The following is a 25,678-nucleotide window of genomic DNA, read 5'->3' on the forward strand; positions in this document are numbered from 1 at the left end:
TTAGCGCAGGTGTAATTCATGGTAGCCATAATGACTGAGGTTATTTGTTGTTGGCAGGTTTGATCCTAAACGTGCGGTGCAGCAGCTCAGAGCCTGCGGTGTTCTGGAAACCATCCGCATCTCTGCTGCAGGTTTCCCATCCAGGTACTGATGCATGCCAGCAACACTGTTTCCCATAGACTCTCTTGTGTTTGATGTGTGTTGTGTCCTTAAAGAATTTTTTTAAAGTATCTGTGTAGAAGGCAAATGCATATTGACCCTGCAATTAAGAGTCTGCTGTTCATACATTATGTCTGAATACATCCTTACATCAGTGCAGCCAGCCAGCTCGGTGCAGGATTGATTTGGTCGGTGTCTTTTTTATCTATCATCACTCAATTTGCTCAAGTGATTAACTTTCTCCCTTTAGAAGAGACTGTTATGTCTGGCCTCCTGCACTGGATTTTAGTCTGGCTTTACTTACTGGTCTTCTTAATGCATTTTAGATAGATATTAATGCTGAAATCTAAAACTTAAAAAAAAAAAAATGCACTTTTGCAGGAGAAGTATACGACATTGTTCCCACAAGAAATTGTGAAATATCATATAATGAAAGGAAAAGAAAATATTTTACAACTTGACACCACAAACATTGCATTGCATTATGTTGCAGTGAGTGTTTTTCCTTACAGAAAGCCAAACGGTAAAGCAAATGTGGTCCCTTTGCAAATTTACTTTGGTAAAAAATGAACTCGATCGACCAAACGGTAAAAAAAAATCAAATGCTTAGGTCATGGCTGTCTTCTAACTGATCTGATATGTGTGTGTGTGTGTGTCTCAGATGGACGTACCAGGAGTTCTTCAGCCGTTACAGAGTGCTGATGAAGCAGAAGGACGTGTTACAAGATAAGAAGCAGACCTGCAGAATTGTTCTGGAGCGACTGGTGCAGGTCAGACTATCTGAGGGATCTTTTGTTAAAAAGGAAAAATGAGAGTTATAGTATGACTTCCATTGCCTACTATGGCATATAAATCTTGACTGGATTTCTGTTTAGTTTTGCATTTCCAAGTCCTTTGTTTTCCCGTTCTGTTCCACACACAGTACATCCGTCCCTTTTGGTCCATCTAATCACCATCTTAATCCTGATCTCTGCTCCGGTCTTCCTTCAGGACCCGGATAAATACCAGTTTGGTAAGACCAAGATCTTCTTCAGGGCCGGCCAGGTCGCCTACCTGGAGAAGCTGAGGGCGGAGAAGTTGCGTGCCGCCTGCATTCGCATCCAGAAAACCATCCGCTGCTGGCTGGCGCGCAAGAAGTATCTGCGCAAGCGCAGCGCTGCCATCACCATCCAGAGGTTCACCAGAGGATACCAGGCTCGCTGGTGAGTCCCTTCAGCCATTAAAACAGAACAATCACATGCAAAGATATTTGACTCCTCTTGACCGATTGTTTTATAAGACGATGCTGGGTCAAACAATTTATTTTGAGTATTATTATTGCAGTTAAATAAGTCAAAGGCTGAAATACCTAAGGTCTAAAGTTAAAAGTTTGAATACGTGTTAGTTGAGACGTGTTTATCTCCGGTCTCCTCAGCCTGGCCAAGTTCATGCGTCGCACGCAGGCGGCTACAATCATCCAGAAATACCAGAGGATGGTCGTGGAGAGGAAACGCTACAGGCAGAAGCAGGCTGCCGCTCTGGTCATGCAGACGATCCTCAGAGCTTACATGGCCCGGCAGAAGTACCAGGCGGTAAGACACACATCACAAAATGCTGCAAAATATATTCATATTCTATTCTATTATTAAGTCCTGAGATCTAGCCTTCTTTCAAGAAGAAATCAATAAAACATGTCTGATACCTGTGGTTCAGTTATTGCCCTATTCTGTCTTACTGACTCACTTCTACAAAGAAACCTGTAACAGGAGAAACACAGCTAATACAAGTGGGAATATTACAGAAAGGAATATTTAGCTTCTAGTAAAATCTGAAAATATTTGACTGTGCGTAATAGATCCACATGTGCTCTTATGTTTCTCTCTCTGCTTCTCCTTCACTGTTTCTGTGTCTGTCTGTAGTTACTGCGGGAGGTCAAGATGGTGATCATTCAGAAGCGCGTCCGTGGCTGGTTGGCTCGGTGCTGGTACAAGCGCTGCCTCGAATCCATCGTCTACCTGCAGTGCTGCATGCGCAGGATGAAGGCCAGACGCGAGTTGAAGAAGCTAAAGGTCGAGGCTCGCTCAGTGGAGCACTTCAAGAAACTCAACAAAGGCATGGAGAACAAGATCATGCAGCTGCAGAGGAAAATCGACGAGCAGGTGAGATTTTTGGTTTTTGTGTCCTCATGTATTTATTCATTTTTGTCATTTGGGTATTTGACCTCCCTGTTTTATGATCTGTCCCTCCAGAACAAGGACCACCGCTTGACAAGCGAGAAGCTAGTCGGTCTGGAGACTACCTACACGACGGAGAGCGAGAAGATGCGTGGCGAGCTGGGCCGGCTGCGAGGGGTAGAAGAGGACGCCAAGAACAAAGGCAACCAGGTGTCCTCGCTGCTGGAGGAGCTGGAGAAGCTGAGGAAGGAGCTGAGCTCCACACAGAAGGAGAAGAAGACCATCGAGGACTGGGCGAAAACCTACAGGGACGAAATGGAGAAAGTAAGACGGGATCCACATCCATATCTGTCCATTTACCTGTAGTTGTCCTGCCCTCCATCTCCCTGTGCACAGTGTGTGTATACAGTAGTGTTACATGTCTGCTGTAATACAGTAGATGTGTTTCTCTCTCCTTCCCTCTTCTTGGTTGTAGTTCGGAGACATTTCCTTAGATGTTACATATTTGAACCTTTATTAGTGAATATTTTGGAGGTTTTAAATTTCAAGGAAAATTCACTTTTTGGTCTTCTCTCCTCCACTCAGTTTCCCACCTTTAGTGAGACTGTCGCTGTCAGAAGTCCTATTATTAGTTTAAAACTAAGTTCAATAGAATTAGAACAATCTCCCATAGTTTCCTGGACATATACACCGATCAGCCATAACATTATGACCACCTGCCTAATATTGAGTAGGTCCCCCTTTTGCCGCCTGACCCGTCGAGGCATGGACTCCACTAGACCTCTGAAGATCTGTTGTGGTATCTGGCACCAAGCTGTCAGTAGCAGATCCTTTAAGTCCGGTAAGTTGCGAGGTGGGGCCTCCGTGGATCGGACTTGTTTGTCCAGCACCTCCGACAGATGCTCGATTGGATTGAGATCTGAAGAATGTGGAGGCCAAGTCAACACCTTGAACTCGTTGCCATCCACATGATGTAAAAGAAAACGTGATTCATATGACCAGGCCATCTTCTTCCATTGCTCCGTGGTCCAGTTCTGATGCTCACATGCCCATTGTAGGCGCTTTTGGCGGCGGACACGGTTCAGCACGGGCACCCTGACCGGTCTGCGACTACGCAGCCCCATAAGCAACAAACTGCGATGCGCTGTGTGTTCTGAAACCTTTCTATCGGAACCCGCATTAACTTTTTCAGCAATTTGAGCTACAGTAGCTCTTCTATTGGATCAGACAACACGGGCCAGCCTTCGCTCCCCACGTGCATCAATGAGCCTCGGGTCTGACCCTGTCGCTGGTTCACCGGTTTTCCTTCCTTGGACCAATTGTGGTATATCCTGACCACTGCAGACCGGGAACAAGAGCTGAAGTTTTGGAGATGCTCTGACCAAGTCGTCTAGCCATCACAATTTGGCACTTGTCAAAGTCACTCACATCCTTACGCTGTCCCATTTTTTTTCTTCTTCCAACACATCAATTTCAAGGACAAAATGTTCACTTGCTTTCTAATATATCCAACCCACTGCCAGGTGCTATTGTAACGAGACAGTCAGTTCACCTGTCAGTGGTCTTAATGTTATGGCTGATCAGTGTACTGTATATATACAGTATACAGTATATCACAAAATACAGTTTTTTTGCATAAATATGGATATTGGCAACAGAGGAAAACTGTTTCCCCCCAATTTAGGAGCGAGAGCGAACCAGGGGGAAAAGGGCACATGATGGGCTCAGAGGGCAATGTTGCCCTGGGGCAGGTGAGCACAGGAGATAGAGTAGTATGCTAGTGAGGTAGCCACTGAACTGTGTGTGTATGTGTACGTGTACAGTATGTGTGTACTCTGTGTGTTTTCTGTCTTTTTTCTGTGTTTTTTTCTTCAAATAACCCAGGAGGTTTTTCTAAATGTGAAGCACTTGTTTAGAGCATCTTGTGTTATGCTATGTTCACACTACAAGCGACCACAGCAACAAAACAGCCAGCGTGGCCAGCTACATTGTCGTTAAGTAGCACTGGGAACTGGCTAACGGCGTTGTTGAAGACGGAACGGAACAGGTTGAAACCAAAACATATGATTGGTTGACACTTCACCGCGTCATTGGAAAGCTGAAAAAAGTTGAGACCAGCTCAACTTAATTTATTTGTAGTGCGTCAAGCGACAAGTGTTGGGCGTTGGATTGTAGCTTCATGTCATCGGCTTCCATTGAAAATGACTTGCAGAACGTTGCGGTATCGCTCGTAGTGTGAACACAGCTTTAGATGACAAATGTACAGAATAAATTTATCAGTCACATTTAGTTCTGTAGTGGACTACAGTCACCTTGCTTTACACGACATGTGATTTAAAGATAATGTATTAATATGTGTGTTTCTGTGTGTGTAGATGGTCTCGGAGCTGAAGGAGCAGAACGGCTCGCTGAAGAAAGACAAGGACGACTTGAACAGGTCGATTCAGGAACAGAGTCAGCAGATGACAGGTGTGAAATCATCACCACGTAATTCATCCATCTAGTCGTGCAGAAACACGTGATTGTCTCCCAAACCAAACGGCATGTTTTTTTTGTTTTTAAAAAACTGCTTCTTCTTTATGTTTTGTCCCGTCAGAGAAAATGGCCCGTGCGATAGTGGAGGAGACTCAGCAGCTGGAGACGGATCTGAACGAGGAGCGATCTCGCTACCAGAATCTCCTGACAGAACACCTTCGCCTCGAGGAGAAATACGACGACTTGAAGGAGGAGGTGGTTTCCTCGGTGAGGAACATGTACACACACACCCAGTCAATCACTTATAAGAGGTTTAACTCATTTATGAACATAATTAGTCATAATTTTAGTGTTTCTCAAAATGTATTTGATCCATTATTTAATATTTCTCAACATTGGATTTGTTTTACAACAACAGCAGAAAGCAAATGGTTAATAATATTCAACACTCACAGTCTGAAGGCGAGGCAGGGAGAACTTGAGTCTCGTTTGTTTTAAATGAAAAGGCTTATTTTTCTCTCTCATCTGTAGAACGTCCACAAGCATGGCCACAGGAGAACAGATTCCACCCACAGCAGCAACGAATCAGAGTACACCTACAATTCAGAGTATGCCGAAACGGAAGAAGGTTCCCGTGCCTCCGAAGTAAGAACGTTTGCATTAAGTTCGGTCACATTGAATAAGAGGATCCAGAGACATGGTTTCTACTGTTAGTTGCTGACGTTAAAGTGGTCTTTCATTTAAATACTTTTCGTGTGGCGTGTGCTCGGTCCTAACATTTCTTTGTCGTGCAGGATGTGACACGAGGAATAGACACCTCGCTGACTCTCAAGCTGCAGAAACGTCTCACAGAACTCGAGCAAGAGAAGCAGTCGCTGCGCAACGAACTGGAAAACAAAGAGGACCAGTTCCAGCGGGCTAGAGCCAGGGTACTGACGCCCACACTGGGCTCTGAAATATATCACTGTATTAACAAATTATATAAGCCTCATTCTAGTGTTTTAACCCATGGTTAATGGCATTGTAACCATACAGTAATACTTATATGGTACCTAATGAAAAGCTTTCTTTATTCCATAATATACATACGAAGCATGTACCAACCTAGTATAAGTACAAATATTATTACAAATACAAATTCGATTTTTTTTTTTACACTTTTCATGTCTCTTTTGATATAATATGAGGTTTTTCATCATTATGTACATCATTTAAGTGCTTTGTTAGTTAATACATAGGTCATTACACAGGAAAAAGAGATTAAATAATCACCTTTTTCTTATCAGGCCTTGTTCTCATTCGGCCCTGTGTCAAGACAGACTTTGTCACTGTCCCAAACTCCTCTTCATCACCACGTTTTGCTTCTTGTTTCAGGATGACGTAGAGTTTAAAAAGGCTCGCGGTGCAGAGCTGGAGTACGAGTCCCTGAAGGTAAGCTGTCAGGAGAGCAAAGTAGAAATAAAACACTAGCACATGTTTTCTCACACTGACTTGATCCAAAGTCAGACAACTTCTTTTATTACAGTAATTCCTGTCACAGCTTCAGAAAGCTTCAACAGCCACTTGTTATTATAACTCTGACCCCCCCCTTCGACACTGAATCTTTTCACTTCTCAGCGTCAGGAGCTGGAGTCGGAGAACAAGAAACTGAAACATGACCTGGTGGAGATTAGACAAAGCCTGCTGGGTAAAGCAGGTACAGGCGCCGGGGCCCCGGGCTCGCCAGCTTACAAGGTGGTGTTGGAGCAGCTCAACGCCTCCTGCGAGGAGCTGGAGGTCCGTAAGGAGGAGGTGCTGATCCTGCGCTCCCAGCTGGTCAGCCAGAAGGAAGCCATGCACCACAAGGTAGAGGAACATTTTATACTGTCTATGTTGACTCAGTGTTCAAAGAGGGAAAGTGCATCCATCACCACTGCAACACCATCACACTGGAACATTTAGGCTCTGTGGTCACATGGTGCTGTTGTTCTTTCACAAAATGGAGCTAGATTTAGGTGGACGCTGCCCTGCTTGCTTGCATCCACCTTCTCACATTTACGTGTTATGTTTTCACCCACGTCTGCTTCTCTGTTTGTCTAATTGTTAACACAGTATCCCCAAAAAAAGACAAAGGGATCAGATCAAATCTCTCAAGGCTTAAGATCAGTTTTTTTATGCCAGTGATCCTAATCTCAGGTTTTCACCATTATTTGTTATTAATATTTTATAAATAACTACTATACGTAATGTGTAATGTACTCAAGAAAAAGTATGAAATCTGAGAATTCCTTTTTTATAGATTTTAAACCGTATTAAAAATTTGTTACATTTGTATCTTAGGGCGTTTTCACAAGACAAAATTTTGTTAAACGAACTCTAACTAAGTTCGTTTGGGCAGTTGTGAACTCGGTAATTGTACTCCGGTGCGGACCAAAACAACCGGTCTGAGATGTGGTCTCGGATCGCTTCCAAGCAAACCAAAATGCAGGCTGCCTGCGCGGGCATTTGTTGAGATGGACACAAGTAAACGACAGGTTAACATGAGTGGGAGAGGACGGACAGCTCGACATCTGGATCGAAGAGAACATACAGAATATGTTAAATAAAGTCCACAAAAATAGTGACATTTATAAAGTCATTGGAGATAAACTGGATGAGAAGGGATTCATGCGAACAGGAGATCAGTGCCGACTCAAAGTGAAAAAAACTTGGACAGCAATATATCAAAGTCTGCAATTCCCTACATAGAAGTGGTAGCTTTCAAGATGAAAAAGATAAATTCCCTCCTTTGTACACGTCCCTCAGCCAATACATGTTTTTATTTGATCCACTTTGATTTGTGCACTTTGAAACCGAACCAGACTAAATAGAAAACAAACCAAAAACATAAATTTCACTCTGACTCATACTAGTCAAACGGACTATGGCTTGTGAAAGCGCCCTTAATGACAAAACATGAATTGAACATAACTTGATTGACATTTTGAACTCTAGTTAGTTGTTGATTTTAGGGTCAAATCACATTATTGTTCACACTGTATGTTGCTATTTTGTTCACTGCACCGTCTGTGTGTCTAACTCTCCTGTCTCCACCTTCTCTCCACCATCCATGCTTTTCCCACAGGATGAGAAGGTACAGTTAAAAAACTGCGTCATGCATGAGTGTTTCACACTTTTTTTCACGGTGTGTCTTTGCATGTGATGCCTCCTTTATGTAAGAAATCTGATCCAAAGCAATCACTTTTATGTGATCTTTTATGTCATCACATTGATAGTAAGCAGCGAGACCAGTCTGTGTTCTGCAGCTCTTATCTCCACTGCTAGGAAAATTATTTAAAATATACCCTCAGATACTTAAAACCGCTATATTTCTGGTGGTTGCTCAATGGTGGAGGTTTTTATTTTTTAATTAGCAGCTGCTCAAATATAGCTTGTAGTGGGTTCCAGCGCAATTAGAGAGTTACATAGAGAATTTAGTGAAAGAAAAGGTTTCATAACATCAACTATAAACTTCAGTACCTAAACATTAAAGAAAAAGGTTTTACTTTAACTTACTCTTCTACGTTTGCCACCACCGATATTCATTTATCCACCTCCACATGCCGAATGAAACAAGTTACGTCCTGCTCTCTGGGAAATCACTAACTCAATTTGAAGTAAAGAGAGCAGGTTGAGGGAAAGTGGTTACAACAAAGACTCCCAGAACGCTTTGAACATTAAATTAATGATATATACTGTAACGGCGTGAGAGCATCCAAGGGTGGAATTTCCCTAGAAAGTACGACAACAACTTGCGCTGGAACCACAACAAGGGACCAAATTATGCTCAAACATGTAACCCTAAATTATAAAGTACTTAATCACAGCTATGGCATAAAATCACAGAAGAAACACAAGATCAGTATTCTTACTGTAAGAGGCTTTACACATACACACACTCACACTCTGTCCTCTCCAGGCTGGAGTCTGATTATCTCATCTGTCTCGTCCTTTGTCTGTCTGGGGGAATGCATTTATGGACTGTTTGTTTCACTAAAAGTCATTGAGAGTTCTCCTCAGTGGCTGTTTTACAGCAGTCATTTTGCATTTTGTCCATTACCGTCTGTAATGCAGTCACAAGCCAAGGATGGATGTTACCACAAACTGAAAACCCTCTGCACGTTGAATTTGTATTTGCAGCCTGCAGATTTCTGAAATGGCTTAAAGTGTTCTTCAGATACAATTGACTGCACAGTTTCATAAATGCACATTTATAACACAACATTTTTATTCAGAACACAATATTCAAGTTCATTTGAATATCTGATTAATGGTGCAGCTCATAAGCACTGCTTGAATATGTAGTGATGCAGACAAGGGGGCTTACGTCACAGTGCTGGGCAGTGGTGACTGGTGTCTGCACTTAATAAACGATAGGGGTGGGAATCACCAGAGGCCCGACGATACAATATTATCACAATACTTAATTCACGATATGATCTTATTGCAATTTTAAACATTTTGCGGTATGAGTATTGCGATAAGATATATTGCGGTTTATTACCTTCTTTCAACGTCAAATGATGCAGTTTGTCAACATGTGTTTTATCTAATAAGATACAGTTTTCACTCTGTTCATCTCAGAGTTTTCATTCACATACTGTATCTTGGGGTCAGACGTCAAGGGACCCCTTTGAAAATGGCCATGCCACTTTTGCCTCACCAAAATTTAGCGTAAAATTGGAGCGTTATTTATTGTTCTCCCCAACAAGCTAACATGACACGGTTGATACCTTTCGATTCCTAATTTTTTTTCTAGTTTCATATGTTACGAGTTCACTCTAGCTTTACGAATGAGCCCGCTACAACCTCTGAAAGACAGAATAGCGGCCGGTTGTTACTGGTTTATATAATCAAAGATTGATATTTGACATCCGTGTATCGATACAATATTGTCACGCAAAATATTGTGATACTATGCTGTATTGATTTTTTCCCCCTACCCCTATATTTATGTCGCTGTTGACTCACTAAAGAAAATAAACTGTTGCTTTATACTGCAGCAACACAAATGTTCTAGTTACCAGTGTGACTATTTCGTGCTAAGAAATGTCACATGAACCCTGCTCATACATTCTGATTGCAAGTGACCTTAAAGCCCTGTTACTTATCAGCTGATGCTCAGCAACTCTTGGTCTCTTGAAAGCTAGTAAAAAAAAAATGCCACCGCTGTGAAATGGCATTCCCTGAAGATAAGACAGCGTCACTTGATGGCTTGTCACTGTTTCAGCTCGAGGCTCCAACTGGCGGATGATTGTCAGAGTGAAAGGACAGTCGTAGCCAGCAGCTGTAGTGATGCTGGCAGGGAGTCAACAACACACATGCTGACTGCCCTCAGCAGTGTGAACTCACAGTCATGACTCGTCTTCATTCATTCATACACCTAAAACTGTATGAAACTGGTGCATGATGCAGCTTTGCAAGCAGTTGTAGCAGCCAGGTCACACTTTCTTATTTATTCCTCTCTTTTCCTGTTTACCTCTCTCCAGGAGACCATGACCGAGCCTTCTGTCTATGTCGAGGACGTGTCCAAACTGAAGGACGCTGGTGAACTCAAGCAAGCTTACGTAGGCCTCAAAGACACCAACAGGTACTTTGTTACAGCCAGTTTGCCTCCCAATCTCCAGGTCTTCACAATCATCTGTGTTGAATTCACCTGACTCATCATCTATCTTACCGAGCTCTCGCTCCATTATTAATATTACCGTGATTCATGTGCAAAGAAATGTGTGTTTGTGAACGCTGCCCTGTCTTGTGCAGATCTCCTAGGTTCATGCGTAAGCCGTTGGAAGTCAGTGATCTCCTGAGTAGGCTGAGGTAACCGATGAGACGTGGCCTATGCATCATGGAGCATAGCATGCATGGCCACGCTGGCGCAAAACCGGGTTGAACTTGACATTACTGAAGCTGAAACTCTACGTCGTAGTGCTGATGAAAGCTTGGGTAGCTTTGCGTGGCGTTTTCTGCCCTAACAGCATGTGGAATAATGTAGCAACTCTAGCTACAGTTTAGGTCTTAGTTATGCTCTAACGGACTGTGTTTACGGGTATTTGAATCCAAGGAATGTGTGTTTGGCTTTGGAGTCAAGTTTTAGGATTCCTAGGTCTGCATGGGAGTTTTCTAGTTCAGCATGAACAAGAGCAGAGTCTCTGTTTTCACTAAAAAAAACAAAGATACAAGGATGTTTTCATTGGCTTCAACACCTCCGGTCTGTTTTTGGAGATGCTGCAGAACCCCACATTTACAGTGCAGTGTTTACAAAATGTGCGGCATGAAAGCATGGAAAAATGTCTGAGCTAAAAAGGTATCTATGTAATCTTCAGCTGTAGGTTAACCTTCTAATAACACAGATTTACAACCCGACTTCCTCACACACTGACTGTTCAGCAGGGATGCCTTTGATCCCATTGTAGGAGGCCTCCTGTCTCAGCTTTATGGAATGAGTTTGGCATAAATCCTGCATGAAAGCCCACTTGTTTTCTTTGTTTGTTGAAGCAGAGATGCACAGCACACTTTTAAAGGGTTGAATGTTGATACACAGATCATCTTTGGCAAGTACCCATCACAGTTTCTTGTTAATTTTTTATTTTTTTATTTCATCAAATGCTGCACACACGCATGACCATAATGTTAAAGTGAATACATATTTGATATTGTACACAGAGTAGGTAGTTAATCACAGATTTATTTTCTGTTTCTAAGCAAACATTTTTCACAAAATACTTAAAGGTAATATATGTAACTTTCAGAAAATCCTTGTTATTGATGAGACTTGTGGCCATTAAGTGAACTGCATCATCCAGGGCATCGGCCAAAACAGCCACGAGACATCACATTACAACCATATATCATAGAATAACGTTACTATCTGTAATGTCCAATCTCCATGATACTAACGAGCTTGCCATTTGCAAATTACTTCACATACTTCATAGAGTCCTTTACATAGAAATCAGTTGACAGTTGGGGAAGGTCTCAGTTTTTAAGTTGCATTACAATCTGTTCACACATTGGCAATACAACTTGTTACATATAGTACCTTTAAAGTAAGAGTGTTGAGGGAAACTCTTCACATTGTTACTCATTAGAGTTGCCCAAAAAGTTACACTGTGCATCGGTGCCTTTATCCTCCGCCTATATGTTTCTCCCATGTCGCTCCCTTTGTTGCTTGTGACCTTCTTTGTTCACACACTGACATAAGTGGAGAATATTTAATACACAGCAGGCTACACTTAGACAACAGCGCACTTGTTACTGATGCAATAGGCAGTGCAATGAAAAAGAGAAGCCTGATCCAAGGCTATCAGAATAATTTGAAAGTAATACAAATTACAGATAGATTTATATCACAGTCCGAATCCTAATGGCAACTGAAAGTTTACACTTTTAGTGAGAAGTTGCACGGCTAAACCAAATCAATTAAAAGGCAAAGATAGATTCAGGTTTTTCCTCCACAATCACATTCAATACACCCCAAACTCCAGATAATACAGCTTTAAGTTGGACTGTGTTTTTACATGCACACATGCAGACACCTTAGATAAAGAGAAGAAGGCATATTATTGTTGTCTTTGCACACACTCCTCTCCCCCGACCCAACCATCCCGCATTTTTTCTTTTTGTTGTTGTGTTTGTTCATGTTCCTTTTGTGTTGTGTGTCGGTCAGATCTGCTGCTCCAGACTTCCATAAGCTGAATGAGGACGGAGAGCTGTGGCTGGTTAATCAGGGCTTAAAGGAAACCATCAGGTGTAAATGTGTTTTTAACACAAGTGTCATTTTTGAGCATGATACGTTTGCCTTTTTCACAGGAAAGGATGTGTGCTGCTGTTTTTATTCATTCACCTCTTTTCTCTCTCTCGTTTTATCAACTTCTCAGAATTTTCTCTCACATCTATCATTCGATTTATTTTGTCCAGTTGGTCAGTTTTAGACTGCTTGTGATTGGGTCGTTGTGACTTAGGAGTCCTCTCTAGATTAATATGTACTTTTTTACAGATTTAGGAGCTGGTTTAAGAGCCAAATTCTAAAACCAAAAACATTTTAAAACTAGAATTGCACTCGGAAAGCGCAGACCTCCGCCAACGCGTGAGCTGGCGGTTACGTGAGGTGGTCGGCTTATTATTAACACGGTGTGTTTCCGTGTAACGTCTCGGTGGATGTCTCTCTCTCATTCAGCAGCCTTGTTATGTCTGTACAACGTTACACTACGTTGTCTCTCATCCCGTCAGCTACAGCTTTTTTCTTTCTCACCGCGGACGTACCACACAGTACCTTTCAGGGTTGTGTGCTTTTATATGAAAATGTCCTACAGATGTTGCATGATGTATAGAAGTAATTTATACAAGGCTTTGGTGTAACTTTCCCATTTAATTTATAACAAAGTGCAGCAGATGTGTCTTCATCAAGCCACTAACTTTGTTTTACCACCCCGATTCGACTGTTATCAGGCCATTAAATAGGCGTTATCACTTGCTAACAGCATCATAGATGTGGGTCATTAGGTGCCTACTACACATACTACGTTGTAAAAGTGAAAGCGAAACTTAAAAGCAATATGTTCTAACATGTAAAACTGAATGAACCATCACGTTTTGAACACAAACAAAAAGGCTTTTTTAGGCAACAAAACTACAACTTCTTTAGGTTTTGGGGGAAAACATTGTGTTTTGACTTAAAATAACTACGTTTCGAAAGTGAAACTTTCGCAACACAAAGACAACTAGAGGTTGTTGGTATCACACAGGATGCAAACCCCGGTTTCATGTGTGAAAGCCCTGTGTTTTGTGTCCCATCCATCGCCCCTGATCTCCTCCCCGTATGGAGTTTCACAATGTCTACAGCGCTGACTTCTGCTCCTGTCATCATTACTACGGTCGCTAGAGGTCGCTGTCATGTTGTTTTATACCTTATTTCGCTGATGTACCATGTGAATAGGGCCGGCTGTAGCTCAGTGGGTGGAGTGGTCGTCCTTTAACCGCAAGGTTGGTGGTTAGATCTCCGGCCAAGTTGCTCCTTAGAATGGGTTAAATGCAGAAGTCATATTTCATGTATGTACCTGTATGTATATGACAAATATAATACATTTTAAATTGAATAGATGATAAACCCTAATATTGGGATTAGCAGGCCCCTATTGCCTCACATCTATGGTGCTTATAGCGACTGATAACGCCTATTTAATGGCCTGACAACAGTCTGATCTGCTGGTTTTATGACAGCCTGTTAAATGTTACAGCTCCTTTAACATATTCACTTTAATATTGACTGCAGAGCTCGCTTCAAAAAGTGTTTGCCTTGTATAATGCTTTAAGGCTGATATATTCCACTTCTGATGCTGATGGTTCAGATTTGCAAACTGATCAGTTGTGTTTCATCACTAAAACATTACTTACTTAGTGATGGACAAGTAGCTTAAACACAGTGAGCAAAATGTCTTGTTCCTGATATTTAAAACAAACCCTAAGAATTGTTCACAAACCTTATTTGACTTAAATCTGATCACTCAAGACCTCCAGTGTTTACTCTTTTCCTTGCCAGTGTCTCTCTTAAAATTACACATGGAGAGAAGAACCTGAAATTCATCCTGCCTCCCTCTGAAGCCAGAAACTGAACCTCTATCAGCTCTACCTGCTCCGTTGCTGAGCCCGACCTCTGACCTCTGACCACAGAGTTGGTTTGGTTAAACCTTTCAAGACAGTGAAGCTTAATGAGTCGGCAGAATTAACAAACGTGCTGAGAGAGGCTGGGCTCTGGGCTGCTGGTAGCGTCTGCTCAGCATGCTGCAGTCCTACGTCACCACACTGTGGTGGAAACCTCATTGTTTTTTGGTCGTTCACTCACACTATAATGCTGATTTCTTTTCCTCTCCTTCTCCCATTTTTGCCCTTTCTCTTGTTATTCCCCATTCTTTCTTCTATCTCACTCCATCTCCCCTCACTTCCTCTCACCTGCCACATACCTCTTCCTTTACCCTCACCCTTTCATCTCCTATCTACCCCGTTTCATCTCCTACACCTCCGCCCTTCTTTCCCCTCTGGTCTCACCTCCCCCCCACCTCGCAGGTTACTGGAGCACCAGCTGCAGACTCAGCGGAGAGGTTACGATAGCGAGGTGGAGTCGTTGCGCGGCGAGCTGCAGAATGTCAAGGAGGAGAACAACCGTCAGCAGCAGCTCTTGGCCCAAAACCTCCAGCTGCCTCCGGAGGCCCGAATCGAAGCCAGTCTGCAACACGAGATCACTCGGCTCACCAACGAGAACCTGGTACGGTGCAAAACACACACACAGATCCATGCATACAGGCTGAGGAAGAGTAGTAACTTCCACCTCAGTTTATGTGAAGAGCACATCGCAAAAGAGTCTCAGCACACTTAAAAAACAGCAAGACCTCACATGTATAAATACACACATACATACAGTATCCCATACATACAGGTGAAAATGTTAATATAATAACAATAACAGAATGAAGGAAATATAGGTTGCATAAATATGTTCATGTAGCCAGTGAAACTAGGAGTGACCATATGTTAGGAAGCCTGATCAAAGTGGCCTAAAAGGCGTAGGAGGCAGACTCGGAAAACTTTACTCAGCGCATAAAGGCAGGAGGTTGGGAGCCTCCTCCTGATGTCTGTGGAGCACATGGTGGGTGTGGTGAGTAGGAGAGAAAGAAAAATTATTAACTTATAAAATACAGCCAATAAACAATAACTAAACTTAGCAATGCTGGTCCATGTTTTAAGTTATATATGAACTGTAACCAAACATACTACAAAAAACACAAACAAACCCGGGATACAATGTGTCGGCAAGTTACAGATGATGGATTTATGACTAAATAAAGACTAAACAAACATGGTTAAATTAGTATAAGATGTTAAAAATGGGGACAAATGGTGTGTTCTCACCCACTTTGTCATACCATAACATAGGGAAAACAGATTTGAAAGCATTTTTTTAGAATTTGTTTTCCAACTTAAGGACTTTTATAGGTTTTTAATATCTAATAATATTGACATTTCAATATTTAGTTTACATGCTCCCTATAATAGATACATCTGATACAGCAAACAATGAAAACCAATTTAAAACATTACATGTGATTTGCTTTAAAATAAACATTTGAGCCTTGTTCTTTCTGCACAGTGCAAAGTGTGTGGTAACACACGGCTAACAAAGTGTCAGGAATGGCAACACGAAATGCTTTTTTTTGTTTTGTTTAGTTTTTTTTTTGTCCCTTCACTACTATCAGATAGATGTTTTTGTTGTTGTTTATGGCTCATTTAAAGGAGTAGTTCCACATTTTGGGAAATACGCTTATTCGCTTTCTGGTGGAGAGCTAAATGAGAGATTGATACCACTGTGGTTGCCCCCTCTTAGTCGATTAGTCGACTGATCAGTCATTTTGGTCGTAGTCGACTAAGACTTCTTAAGTCAATTAGTCTTTTTTTTCTGCCTTTTTGATGCTGAATGACTTACAGTATTTCCAAGAAACTTGCTGAGCACATCCCCGGTAAACACCAGATTCGAAGTGGTGCTTTTGTGTGATTCCTTGTGGAGAGTTTTACAGATTGTATCAACTAATTGACTAGTCGAGTTTTAGTCGACTAACAATTATTTGGTCGAGGACGGCCCTAGATACTACAAAACACAAACAAACCTGGGATACAATGTGTCTGTAAGTTACCGATGATGGATTTATGGCCAAATAAAGACTAGACATGCATGGTTAACTTAGTATGAAATGTTGAAAATGGGGACAAATGATGTTTTCTCATCCACTTTGTCACACAGATATATAAGATTTTCTCCATTTTACTTAAACACATTAATGAAGTGTGGATTATCTCACTGAAGCTGAGTTGGTGGTTTCGTTCCCACAAAAACTTAAAGTGTCACACACACTCATTTGTGTGGATGGTGTCACCTGACAGGAACTCCTGGCTGAAGACCCCACAGCGTCCCAAGAGGCTCGAGTCATCATTTTACGACGGATGGTTGTATGTAGAGTGTGTGTGTGTGTGTGTGCGCATCCATGTGTATTTGCATGTGTGAGAACTAACTGAAGTTGTGTGTTTTGAATGAAACGGCGCTGAGTGTCGCTCTAACTCTCCACAGCGGCGTCCTCTAACTCACAGCGGAAGCAGCTCTGCACCTTTTTCTTGTTTCTAACAGCCAGCGAGTCCTGTAACTTCTCTTCCTCTGAAAAAAACAATCAGCACAGCAGCTCTCATGTTGATTTAAAATCCCTCCAACCCTGCTCTTTGTTTGTTTGTTGCAAGACTTTAGTCAACGCAAAGCCAACTGATTTACAAAAGTGCTTCTTTTTACCCCTGGAGGGCGACAGTGTGAAGCAGTCTGAGGCTTGCCATTTGTCCTCACTGTTCTCTCTCTTTTTATCTCTCTCTCTCCATCACTCTGACCCTCGACCTGTTGCAGGATCTAATGGAGCAGCTGGAGAAGCAGGACCGAACCATCCGCAAGCTCAAGAAGCAGCTGAAGGTTTACTCCAAGAGGATCGGAGAGATGGGGGGTACGGAGAGAAATCACCACTCAGCAAAGGCTTGAGAGTCTGTACATATATGTGATTGAGTGCTACTGGACAGGACATTGCCTGACTGTCATGTCTTGTGTGTCTCCCAGCGGGTCAAACCGAGGTACAGACGTCTCCGGGACAGATGGTGGATGAGCCGATTCACCCCGTCAACATTCCCCGCAGGGAGAAAGATTTCCAAGGGATGCTGGAGTACAAGAAGGAGGATGAGCTCAAGCTGGTCAAGAATCTCATCCTCGGTAAGAACTAGTTATGAAGAGCAAGAAACAACAGGTGGAAAATTAGATAAAAGTAGTCATTAAAAATCTATAAACTTTAAATAGGTTATTTAAGGACCTTTTGGGGTTCTTCTATGGTTGCAGTTTGACAAACCACTTGGAACTGTTCTACTTTTTAAGATAACTTTACAATGCCTCAATCCCATTTCTCAATAAAAATTAAAAAATCGTTTTATAAATCCATCATAACGCAGGCAGTGTTAAAAATGAAGGCTTCATTCACAATTTCTATAGTCTGAAATAGGGCTGTCATGATATCAGAATTTCACTACACGATTATCGTGACCAGAAGAATTCACGATAGCGATATTGTCGTTATTATCTATTAGAAAATTTGAAAAAAAATAATAATAATAATAATACTTTTAGTCAAATGAATCTTTAATCTTATCTTTCTTCTTAAACAACATTAAACAACTTTGTTTATTGTGCGTTTTGTCTCGTCTTTTGACGACTGAATTGCACTCAGTGTAGGGAGCTGGAGAGAGAGAGTCTGTAACTATAACTGTCAGTAGTATATAAACTAGGGCTTTCAATCGATTAAAATATTTAAACCCAATTAATTGCATGATTGTCCATATTTAATTGCAATTAATCCCAAACTAATCACACATTTTTTAGTTGTTCAAAATGTACCTTAAAGGGAGATTTGACAAGAATTTAATACTCTTATCAACATGAGAGTGGGAAAATATGATCGCTTTATGCAAATGTATGTACATATTTATTATTGGAAATCAATTAACAACACAAAACAATGACACATATTGTCCAGAAACCCTCACAGGTACTGCATTTAGCATAGAAAATATGCTCAAATCATAACATGGCAAACTCAAGCCCAACATGGCTGACATGATATCAATATTTCATTTTTAAATATCATGGTCATCGTCAATACCGGTATATCGCGACACAGCTAGTCTGAAATCTAAAAACCATCTGTAGAAAATGAAGCTTTGTATGACCGGCGAAACTTTCCTTCTGATGTTTTCGTCCTTCCATCACTGAACTCGTTCCTCCTCTTGTCTCTCCAGAGCTGAAGCCTCGTGGTGTAGCCGTGAATCTGATCCCAGGTCTGCCAGCCTACATCCTGTTCATGTGTCTGAGACATGCGGACTACGTCAACGATGACCAGAAGGTCCGCACCCTGCTCACCTCAACCATCAACAGTATTAAGAAGATCCTAAAGGTATGTATACTGTATCTGTGTGTGGCTGTGGTGCTCATATAAAGTGCAAGCTGATTGATGATGTGTAAATCCTATAAAGGAAGGATGGTAAGAGTTTGGGGCGACCTGTACAGCGTTTAGTAGTTTAGTAGCATTAGTCCTCAGCAAGTGTTTGAGGTGCAGAGTAATTTGGCTCAACTTACCCTTTAAATGCTGCTTTTCAGTAATTCACGAGATGTTTGATTTGGAAAGGGTCTGATAGAGTTACAGTGTGACTATTACCAGCTGCAGGTTTACTGACTCCTATGTGTTCTTCCTCTTCTTGTCAGAAACGAGGAGACGACTTTGAGACGGTCTCCTTCTGGTTGGCTAACACCTGCCGCTTCTTACACTGTCTGAAACAATACAGCGGAGACGAGGTGAGACTGACACAACGCACACAAACATAGAAATGGACTCGCTCAAATATGTACACATTAAAAAAATTGAATTAACTGGAGAGGTTTTATATATTGGAAAAAATAATTCACCATTCTTTTGATTGCTTATGGTGTTACTAGTGATAGAAGTAGAAAGCTGACATTCGTATAAAATGTCATATATTGTAATGGAATGGTGTTTGAAGCAGCCCTGTCTCCTTAAAATTGTGTTCCCATACAACTAAACTGCATTCTCAATTATGTTTGAAAGGAAACATATTGTGCCGCGGATTAACGTTTGTCTTTGATGTATCAGTCCGCGGAAGGCCGCAGCATGTGAGCCGGTGACATAGTATATATATCGAGCAACCATTAATGAAAGTTACATGGAATAATAACGTTATTAAAAGTTATATGGTATAATAAAGAGTATAACGAGCGAGAAAGTCCACTACGGGTGGGTTCGACTGGTGGTGGACGGGTCCAACAAACATCGGACTTTCCCCCAGGAGACTGCTGTCCATGTCCCGTGGGAAATGTAGTAATTTTAAGCCAAACCATGATGTTTTTTTTACTAAACATAACCCAGTAGTTTTGTTGCGTAAACCTAACTAGGTAGTGTTATTGCGTTTTTTTTTTTTTTTTGTTACGTTAACCACGTGTTTAAAACTGCGACCGTAATCCGGTAGAAAATAATAATAATAATTTAAAAAAAATCCCTCTAAATGTAATAGAAACTGCTGTCTAGTTGTATGGGAACGTAATTTTGTAGGAGACGGGGTTAGTTTAAAGAGAGTTGTTGGGGATAAAGAAAGACAAAATATTTCCTATCCTTCTCACACGCACAAATTCTTCTGATTTTTTTATTTATTTATTTATTTTTTTAACCCTGTATCTGCCTGTGTCCGTGTGTCTCAGGCCTTCATGAAGCACAACACACAGAGGCAGAAAGAACACTGTCTGGCCAACTTCGACCTGGCAGAGTACAGACAGGTGATCAGTGACCTGGCCATCCAGATCTACCAGCAGCTGATCAAATGCATGGAGAACTTCCTCCAGCCCATGATAGGTGTGTGCATGTACATGTGTGTCTGTAGCTAATGATACTGTAGTATTGGATGGGATTTGCATTTGATACAAGTACTTACAAACTGTGTGTGTTTTCCCTGCAGTCTCTGGCATGCTGGAACACGAGACCATCCAGGGCGTGTCGGGCGTGAAGCCCACGGGTCTCCGGAAGCGGACATCTAGTATCGCTGAAGAGGGCACCTACACTCTGGACTCCATCCTGCGGCAGCTCAGCGCCTTCCACTCCACCATGTGCCAGCACGGCACCGACCCCGAGCTCATCAAGCAGGTGGTGAAGCAGCAGTTTTACATCATCGGAGCCGTCACCCTCAACAACCTGCTGCTGCGCAAGGACATGTGCTCCTGGAGCAAAGGCATGCAGATCAGGTAGGAGATGTGGCTGCTCAGAGGAGAGCTCCAGAGTGCGGCTGGTTTGCTTCACATATTTTTACCCCATGTTTTGTTTTTTGTTGTTGTGACCACTTATCGTGTGATGTGTGTGTGTGTGTTTAGGTACAATGTGAGCCAGCTGGAGGAGTGGCTCAGAGACAAAGGTCTGATGATATGCGGAGCCAAGGAGACTCTGGAGCCTCTGATCCAGGCCGCTCAGCTGCTGCAGGTGAAGAAGAAGACTGACGAGGATGCCGAGGCCATCTGCTCCATGTGCCTGGCCCTCACCACCGCTCAGGTAAACTGTCCTGTCTTTTATTACACCACATTCAAAGACACCAGACCAGCTTTTTAAATCATTTGTTCTCAACCCTCAGCCTGTCTAAAAGCTAACAGCCACTATAGGTAAAATGTGTTCATAACCTCTCTGTGTTATGTCTCTTTCAGATCGTGAAGGTCCTGAACCTCTACACTCCCGTCAACGAGTTTGAGGAAAGAGTATCAGTCTCATTCATAAGAACCATACAGGTGATTTACTCCCGATGTATCAATACAACACTGTTTTCTGGACATACTGTACTGTTTCATGTAGCTACAGTATAAACATTAAGGAAATTAATGGAAAATGAAACTGAAACATTTTTTAGGTATTTCTCTTTTTTCCAAAATTGACTCTTTTTGTATTTGACTGCATATTAATTATTTCCATCTCATTTGTTCTCTTCTTTTTCCATTCAGACTCGCTTGCGAGACCGTTGTGAGAGTCCCCAGTTGCTGATGGACACGAAGATGATTTACCCGGTCACGTTCCCGTTCAGCCCTTCCTCCCTCGCCCTGGAAACCATCCAGATCCCCGGCTCGCTCAACCTGGCGTTCCTCACCCGCGTCTAAACCGAGGCCCAACGGGACCGTGGCCATTTTGATGTAGTGGCCACAGTTGGAATTGCAAGTCACGTGACACTCACTTGCCCCAAAAATACTTTCTACTATACAATCACCACGAGAGAAATAACAAAAAAAAATTCTGCACGTCAAATTAGGATTTGCTTAAACACAATTTGAACAATTATGTCCAAAAAATGAACTGAAGAGTCTCAAAGAGCTTCTAATTCAAAACATGGTTTCCAGTTCTCATGAGATGAACCTGGACATTGACGTGCATAAAATTAAACACACAAACCCCACCACATGCTGAACTTTCAACATGCATCTGTACAATACTTACATCCTCTGAACACACACATGCACGCCTACACTCACGTGCACCTTCTCTCTTACAAAAACGCACGGATACACACGACACCCACGGTCGCTGCCGCTGGTTTAAATCTGGCTGTAAACCGCCATCGTCCATCCACTGCTTGTAAAAACGCCGGCCTATTAGAGAAGCCACAGGACCAGATCAATGCCTCCGGTACTCGATCTCCATCGACACCTGGGTCTGTCTTAGTGGTCTTGACCCTGGTTACCCCGGCTCCCTCCTCTGTGTTTCAACTAGCTGTTAAGATAGATCTTCTTGTCATCGTCTCGTTCTCCCTGGAGAGAATGTACGTACTGATACACGGGAGCGGGCCCAAAACGAGGTGTCAAGACCTCACAAAGAGGAATGAGTTGTAGTCTAGCTTGGTATGTTGGGTCCTTATTTAATATGCGAAGTGAATTCTAAGTCCCGGTACGAAGCCAGCTGAGTGACGCTGCGCTTAAGTTAGCCGTCTCCATGTTGAGGTAACCTGGACCAGGCTTCATTTGTATGTTGTCCTTTTACTCTCTGAACACAGTCAAGCCAAGACAGAACGCATCGTCTGTACTATATTATTTATACATATATAAATATGAATAATATATATCATGTATTTTATTTATTGCATTTACCTCCGTCCCCATCCTCCTCTTTTTTAGATTAGAAGCTTTCTCTTTGCAGAAAACATGTCCGATGTATGAAGGCTGGGACCATCATTTCCCAAGATAAAACCGCTTTGTAAGGATAGTTTTAGCATAGGTCCATTGTACGTTATGTCAATATCAGGTAAATTATGTAGTATATAGTTAAAGGAGTGCCGGCACAGATGATTATTTGTTGGGTCACGTCTTAACTTCGAGATGTTGCTTTATCATGTTTATCCTGCATTTCTGGCAGATGAAGTGTAGCACGGGTTTTAACTTGAGGAGAGATTTAGAAGGTACGAGGTTTAAGCTCTAACGAGGGGTTTAACCTGCTGCAATCTATACTGTTTACAGCCGTGACCAGAGCTGAGCGTCACAGGAAACACTGGCACAAAGATATTTAATCACCCACACAACATTACACTCTGCTTACTTGCTGTAGAGTTGTCTGTCCTCACTTCTCTACTTGTCTTCTCTGGTCACAGCTCTAGTCAGAGCTTTGAAACTGTTTTACTGTTATCAATGTGGAACTATTTATTTCAGTATTTTTTGTCATTTTCTTAAGTATCAAAGTTATGGATATCATATCACCGGGCAGAATGGACAGAGTACATTTCTCTGAAGTTGGTTTGGAGTCTCAAATCTGTTCAGCTTTACAAGTTTTGCTTTATTGCCACACTAACACTAACTGCAACTTTCGAGGGCGACTCCTCTCCTCTCCTCTCCTCTCCTCTCCTCTCCTCTCCTCTCCTCTCCTTTCCTACATATCCATCCTATGCCTTCCTGTTTAATGGCCAAGACAGCACAACATGGGCCTTTATTACCAAAAACAACAGAATATGTGGAACTGTTTGCGCTTTTTCCACATCCCAATTGCATCGCAGGGTTAAGTTTAGGGTTACTGACATAGAAAGATATTCCTGTCTTTTTCTGTTTGGTGCTCCGATTGTTTTGGTTCAGATATCCAGATATATTTGGTACTTGCTTTCAAAAGGCTGAGGGTGATATTGCACCACACCCATTACTACAGGCCGTGCCATACAGCATGCACTGCTGCTGCTGCCTTCGTCTAACCTGCACGGGCTACTTGGCTTTACCAGCATTACCGGAATTGAACCCGCATGCTGTTGATCTTTTTGTCATTGTTTGTACAGAGGAACCTCGGTGCAGATGAAAGTCGTCGGATGAGTGTCAGGGAATCTGCCCATGTCGTTACAAAAAGTCCTTTGTCTGCATTCACATGGTCCTCGCTGCCTCGTGTTTAGCACTTTTTTGCCCGTTTACTTCCTGTTGTGCCATTAGTATTAACAGTCAACCAAATTTGCCTCTTGCCCTCATGTGAACCTTATTTTTGCCCAATGACCTTACCCTTTCACAAAGACATTTCACTTTTCATTTTCCTTTTCTTAAGGTGCTTACACAGATAGGAGATTGTGAATTGTCAAAAAAAACTGGACCCAGTTTTGATTTAATGTTTTGTTTCGTCTAAAACCAACCAACCAACTAACCAAGGCCGAGAGCCGAGGAAATATCAGTGAAGATACAGTACATGCTGAGAAATGAAAATATTTTACCAAGGAAAAGGTATCTCATTAAATGCCATATCAATTACAGACAAATTGTAAGTGGAGTAAAGAGAAGCTAGTATGTGAAGTTTTGTGTTGCACTTGTATTTGAGAATAATTTGATATCCATATGTTCTCATTGGGACCACATGTTTTCAATCTGCCTTTTGTTATATATGGTTTGGATTAATAGGTAGTTTAAAGTGTGGTTTGTGTAAAGAGTACATATCTGTGGCGAAGAAGACTGAAGGTGACTGAAGGAGTTAATTAACCATATGAATGTTTCAAATTGTTAATGAAGTGTATCATGATTTTAGCTGCACATTGTTGGACAAAAGCCTTATCTGAATTATGCGCTACCTGAATGACTTAAACACATGATCAACGTTGTGGTATTGTTTTGTTCTGTCAGTGCAGTTTTTTTTCCTCCACTGTAAAATGAATATAAATTGTTCAATGTGATCATTTTTATTTTGATAAGGTGTCCCACAGTTGGTGTCACAGATGGGTTGCACTGTTTAGTCATCAGTCCAAATGCACTTTTTAGACATTGCTGATAAATGATAGATGGATACTTTTTTCTTTTTGACTCCCACCACCTCTCTACTGAACTGCGGCCCATTAAGCTTCCTCTACCACATTCCCCGCGTGAGTGAGTGGGCGCTTCACTTTCCTAATCAGTGATTTTTCTTTCCGTTTTATTAAAATTATTAATTAATGCAAGCTGCAGGTAAGAAGACACACACATGCTTGTGAATTTCGTGGATGCAGCACCAGCCCTCTCACGCTTGGTCAGACTATCTTTGTGGACTGATGTATTGAGAGTGCAGAGCGGGAAGGCTGGCCTAGTTTCAGAGGAGAAAAAAAAAAAACACACGTTCATTCATATTGTTGAGCAGAGCTGCGGCGTCTTGTTCCCCCTGGGCTTCTCTTGGGCTCTCAAAACAGGAGAAAGTGTCATTCCTTCACTCTGCGTTTTTACATTAAGGGGAGAGTTGGTTGTACGATACGACGTAGACATTATAAATGACCATTGTTCTGATCAGCACTAGCGTTGATTGTGCCATTTTAAAACTTGTTAAAAACAGAACATAATATCATCACCCCCAGCTGTTGTGGTACTGGTGTGAACATGCTGAAGCCAGTACCAGATGTTTCCTCTCTGACCCATGTGTACATTTGACAAACTGGACTGTTTGTAGTTTCTGGTAGCTGTGCTTAGTGAATGTGTTCACCGTTAAGAAACTAAGAAACTTGGAATAAATTGTCAAATCTGTAAAAGTAAAATAAAAAGAATTCAGCACTGTTGGGTTGTCTCTGGGAGATTATTTCAGTCTTAAAATGTGATTGTTTTATTCATGTAAAAAAAGGCTATGCATTAAAGGTGTTATTGATAAAATTCAGCCACTAGATGTTGCGTTCTCCCTCCACCGTTCTATTGCATTTACTTCACAACAAGTCGTTGCCAGACACTTACCATCAATCTCCGCTATTTATTCATCTTTTCCACACTAACTGATGACCCGGAGATACCACATGATACCAAC

The 25,678-nt window shown here is 41.8% G+C and overlaps 1 protein-coding gene across 9 annotated transcripts in view; it reads left to right on the forward strand.

The window, feature by feature from the left end:
* Positions 1 to 25,437, forward strand: part of myo5aa (myosin VAa) — a 75,226-nt gene extending 49,789 nt beyond the window's left edge. For 2 of the 9 annotated variants that reach the window (XM_037757604.1, XM_037757612.1), the window contains 27 exons: positions 58 to 144; positions 821 to 929; positions 1,150 to 1,361; positions 1,574 to 1,730; positions 2,058 to 2,297; positions 2,388 to 2,636; positions 4,688 to 4,781; positions 4,909 to 5,054; positions 5,319 to 5,432; positions 5,582 to 5,716; positions 6,162 to 6,218; positions 6,405 to 6,632; positions 7,891 to 7,899; positions 10,295 to 10,395; positions 10,566 to 10,622; positions 12,472 to 12,552; positions 14,868 to 15,066; positions 16,737 to 16,802; positions 17,242 to 17,335; positions 17,446 to 17,595; positions 18,672 to 18,826; positions 19,135 to 19,224; positions 20,143 to 20,293; positions 20,397 to 20,679; positions 20,806 to 20,980; positions 21,130 to 21,210; positions 21,421 to 25,437. In XM_037757604.1, the coding sequence (XP_037613532.1) occupies positions 58 to 144; positions 821 to 929; positions 1,150 to 1,361; positions 1,574 to 1,730; positions 2,058 to 2,297; positions 2,388 to 2,636; positions 4,688 to 4,781; positions 4,909 to 5,054; positions 5,319 to 5,432; positions 5,582 to 5,716; positions 6,162 to 6,218; positions 6,405 to 6,632; positions 7,891 to 7,899; positions 10,295 to 10,395; positions 10,566 to 10,622; positions 12,472 to 12,552; positions 14,868 to 15,066; positions 16,737 to 16,802; positions 17,242 to 17,335; positions 17,446 to 17,595; positions 18,672 to 18,826; positions 19,135 to 19,224; positions 20,143 to 20,293; positions 20,397 to 20,679; positions 20,806 to 20,980; positions 21,130 to 21,210; positions 21,421 to 21,573 (3,673 nt within the window). In that variant the 3' untranslated portion in view covers positions 21,574 to 25,437. The remainder of the gene's footprint in view (positions 1 to 57; positions 145 to 820; positions 930 to 1,149; positions 1,362 to 1,573; positions 1,731 to 2,057; positions 2,298 to 2,387; positions 2,637 to 4,687; positions 4,782 to 4,908; positions 5,055 to 5,318; positions 5,433 to 5,581; positions 5,717 to 6,161; positions 6,219 to 6,404; positions 6,633 to 7,890; positions 7,900 to 10,294; positions 10,396 to 10,565; positions 10,623 to 12,471; positions 12,553 to 14,867; positions 15,067 to 16,736; positions 16,803 to 17,241; positions 17,336 to 17,445; positions 17,596 to 18,671; positions 18,827 to 19,134; positions 19,225 to 20,142; positions 20,294 to 20,396; positions 20,680 to 20,805; positions 20,981 to 21,129; positions 21,211 to 21,420) is intronic. The other 7 variants (XM_037757625.1, XM_037757655.1, XM_037757619.1 and 4 more) reach the window with 6 other exon arrangements.
* Positions 25,438 to 25,678: the final 241 nt, after the last annotated feature.

The sequence above is a fragment of the Sebastes umbrosus genome, chromosome 2 (assembly GCF_015220745.1).
Source record: "Sebastes umbrosus isolate fSebUmb1 chromosome 2, fSebUmb1.pri, whole genome shotgun sequence".
In the NCBI taxonomy this organism is placed as follows: Eukaryota; Metazoa; Chordata; class Actinopteri; order Perciformes; family Sebastidae; genus Sebastes; species Sebastes umbrosus.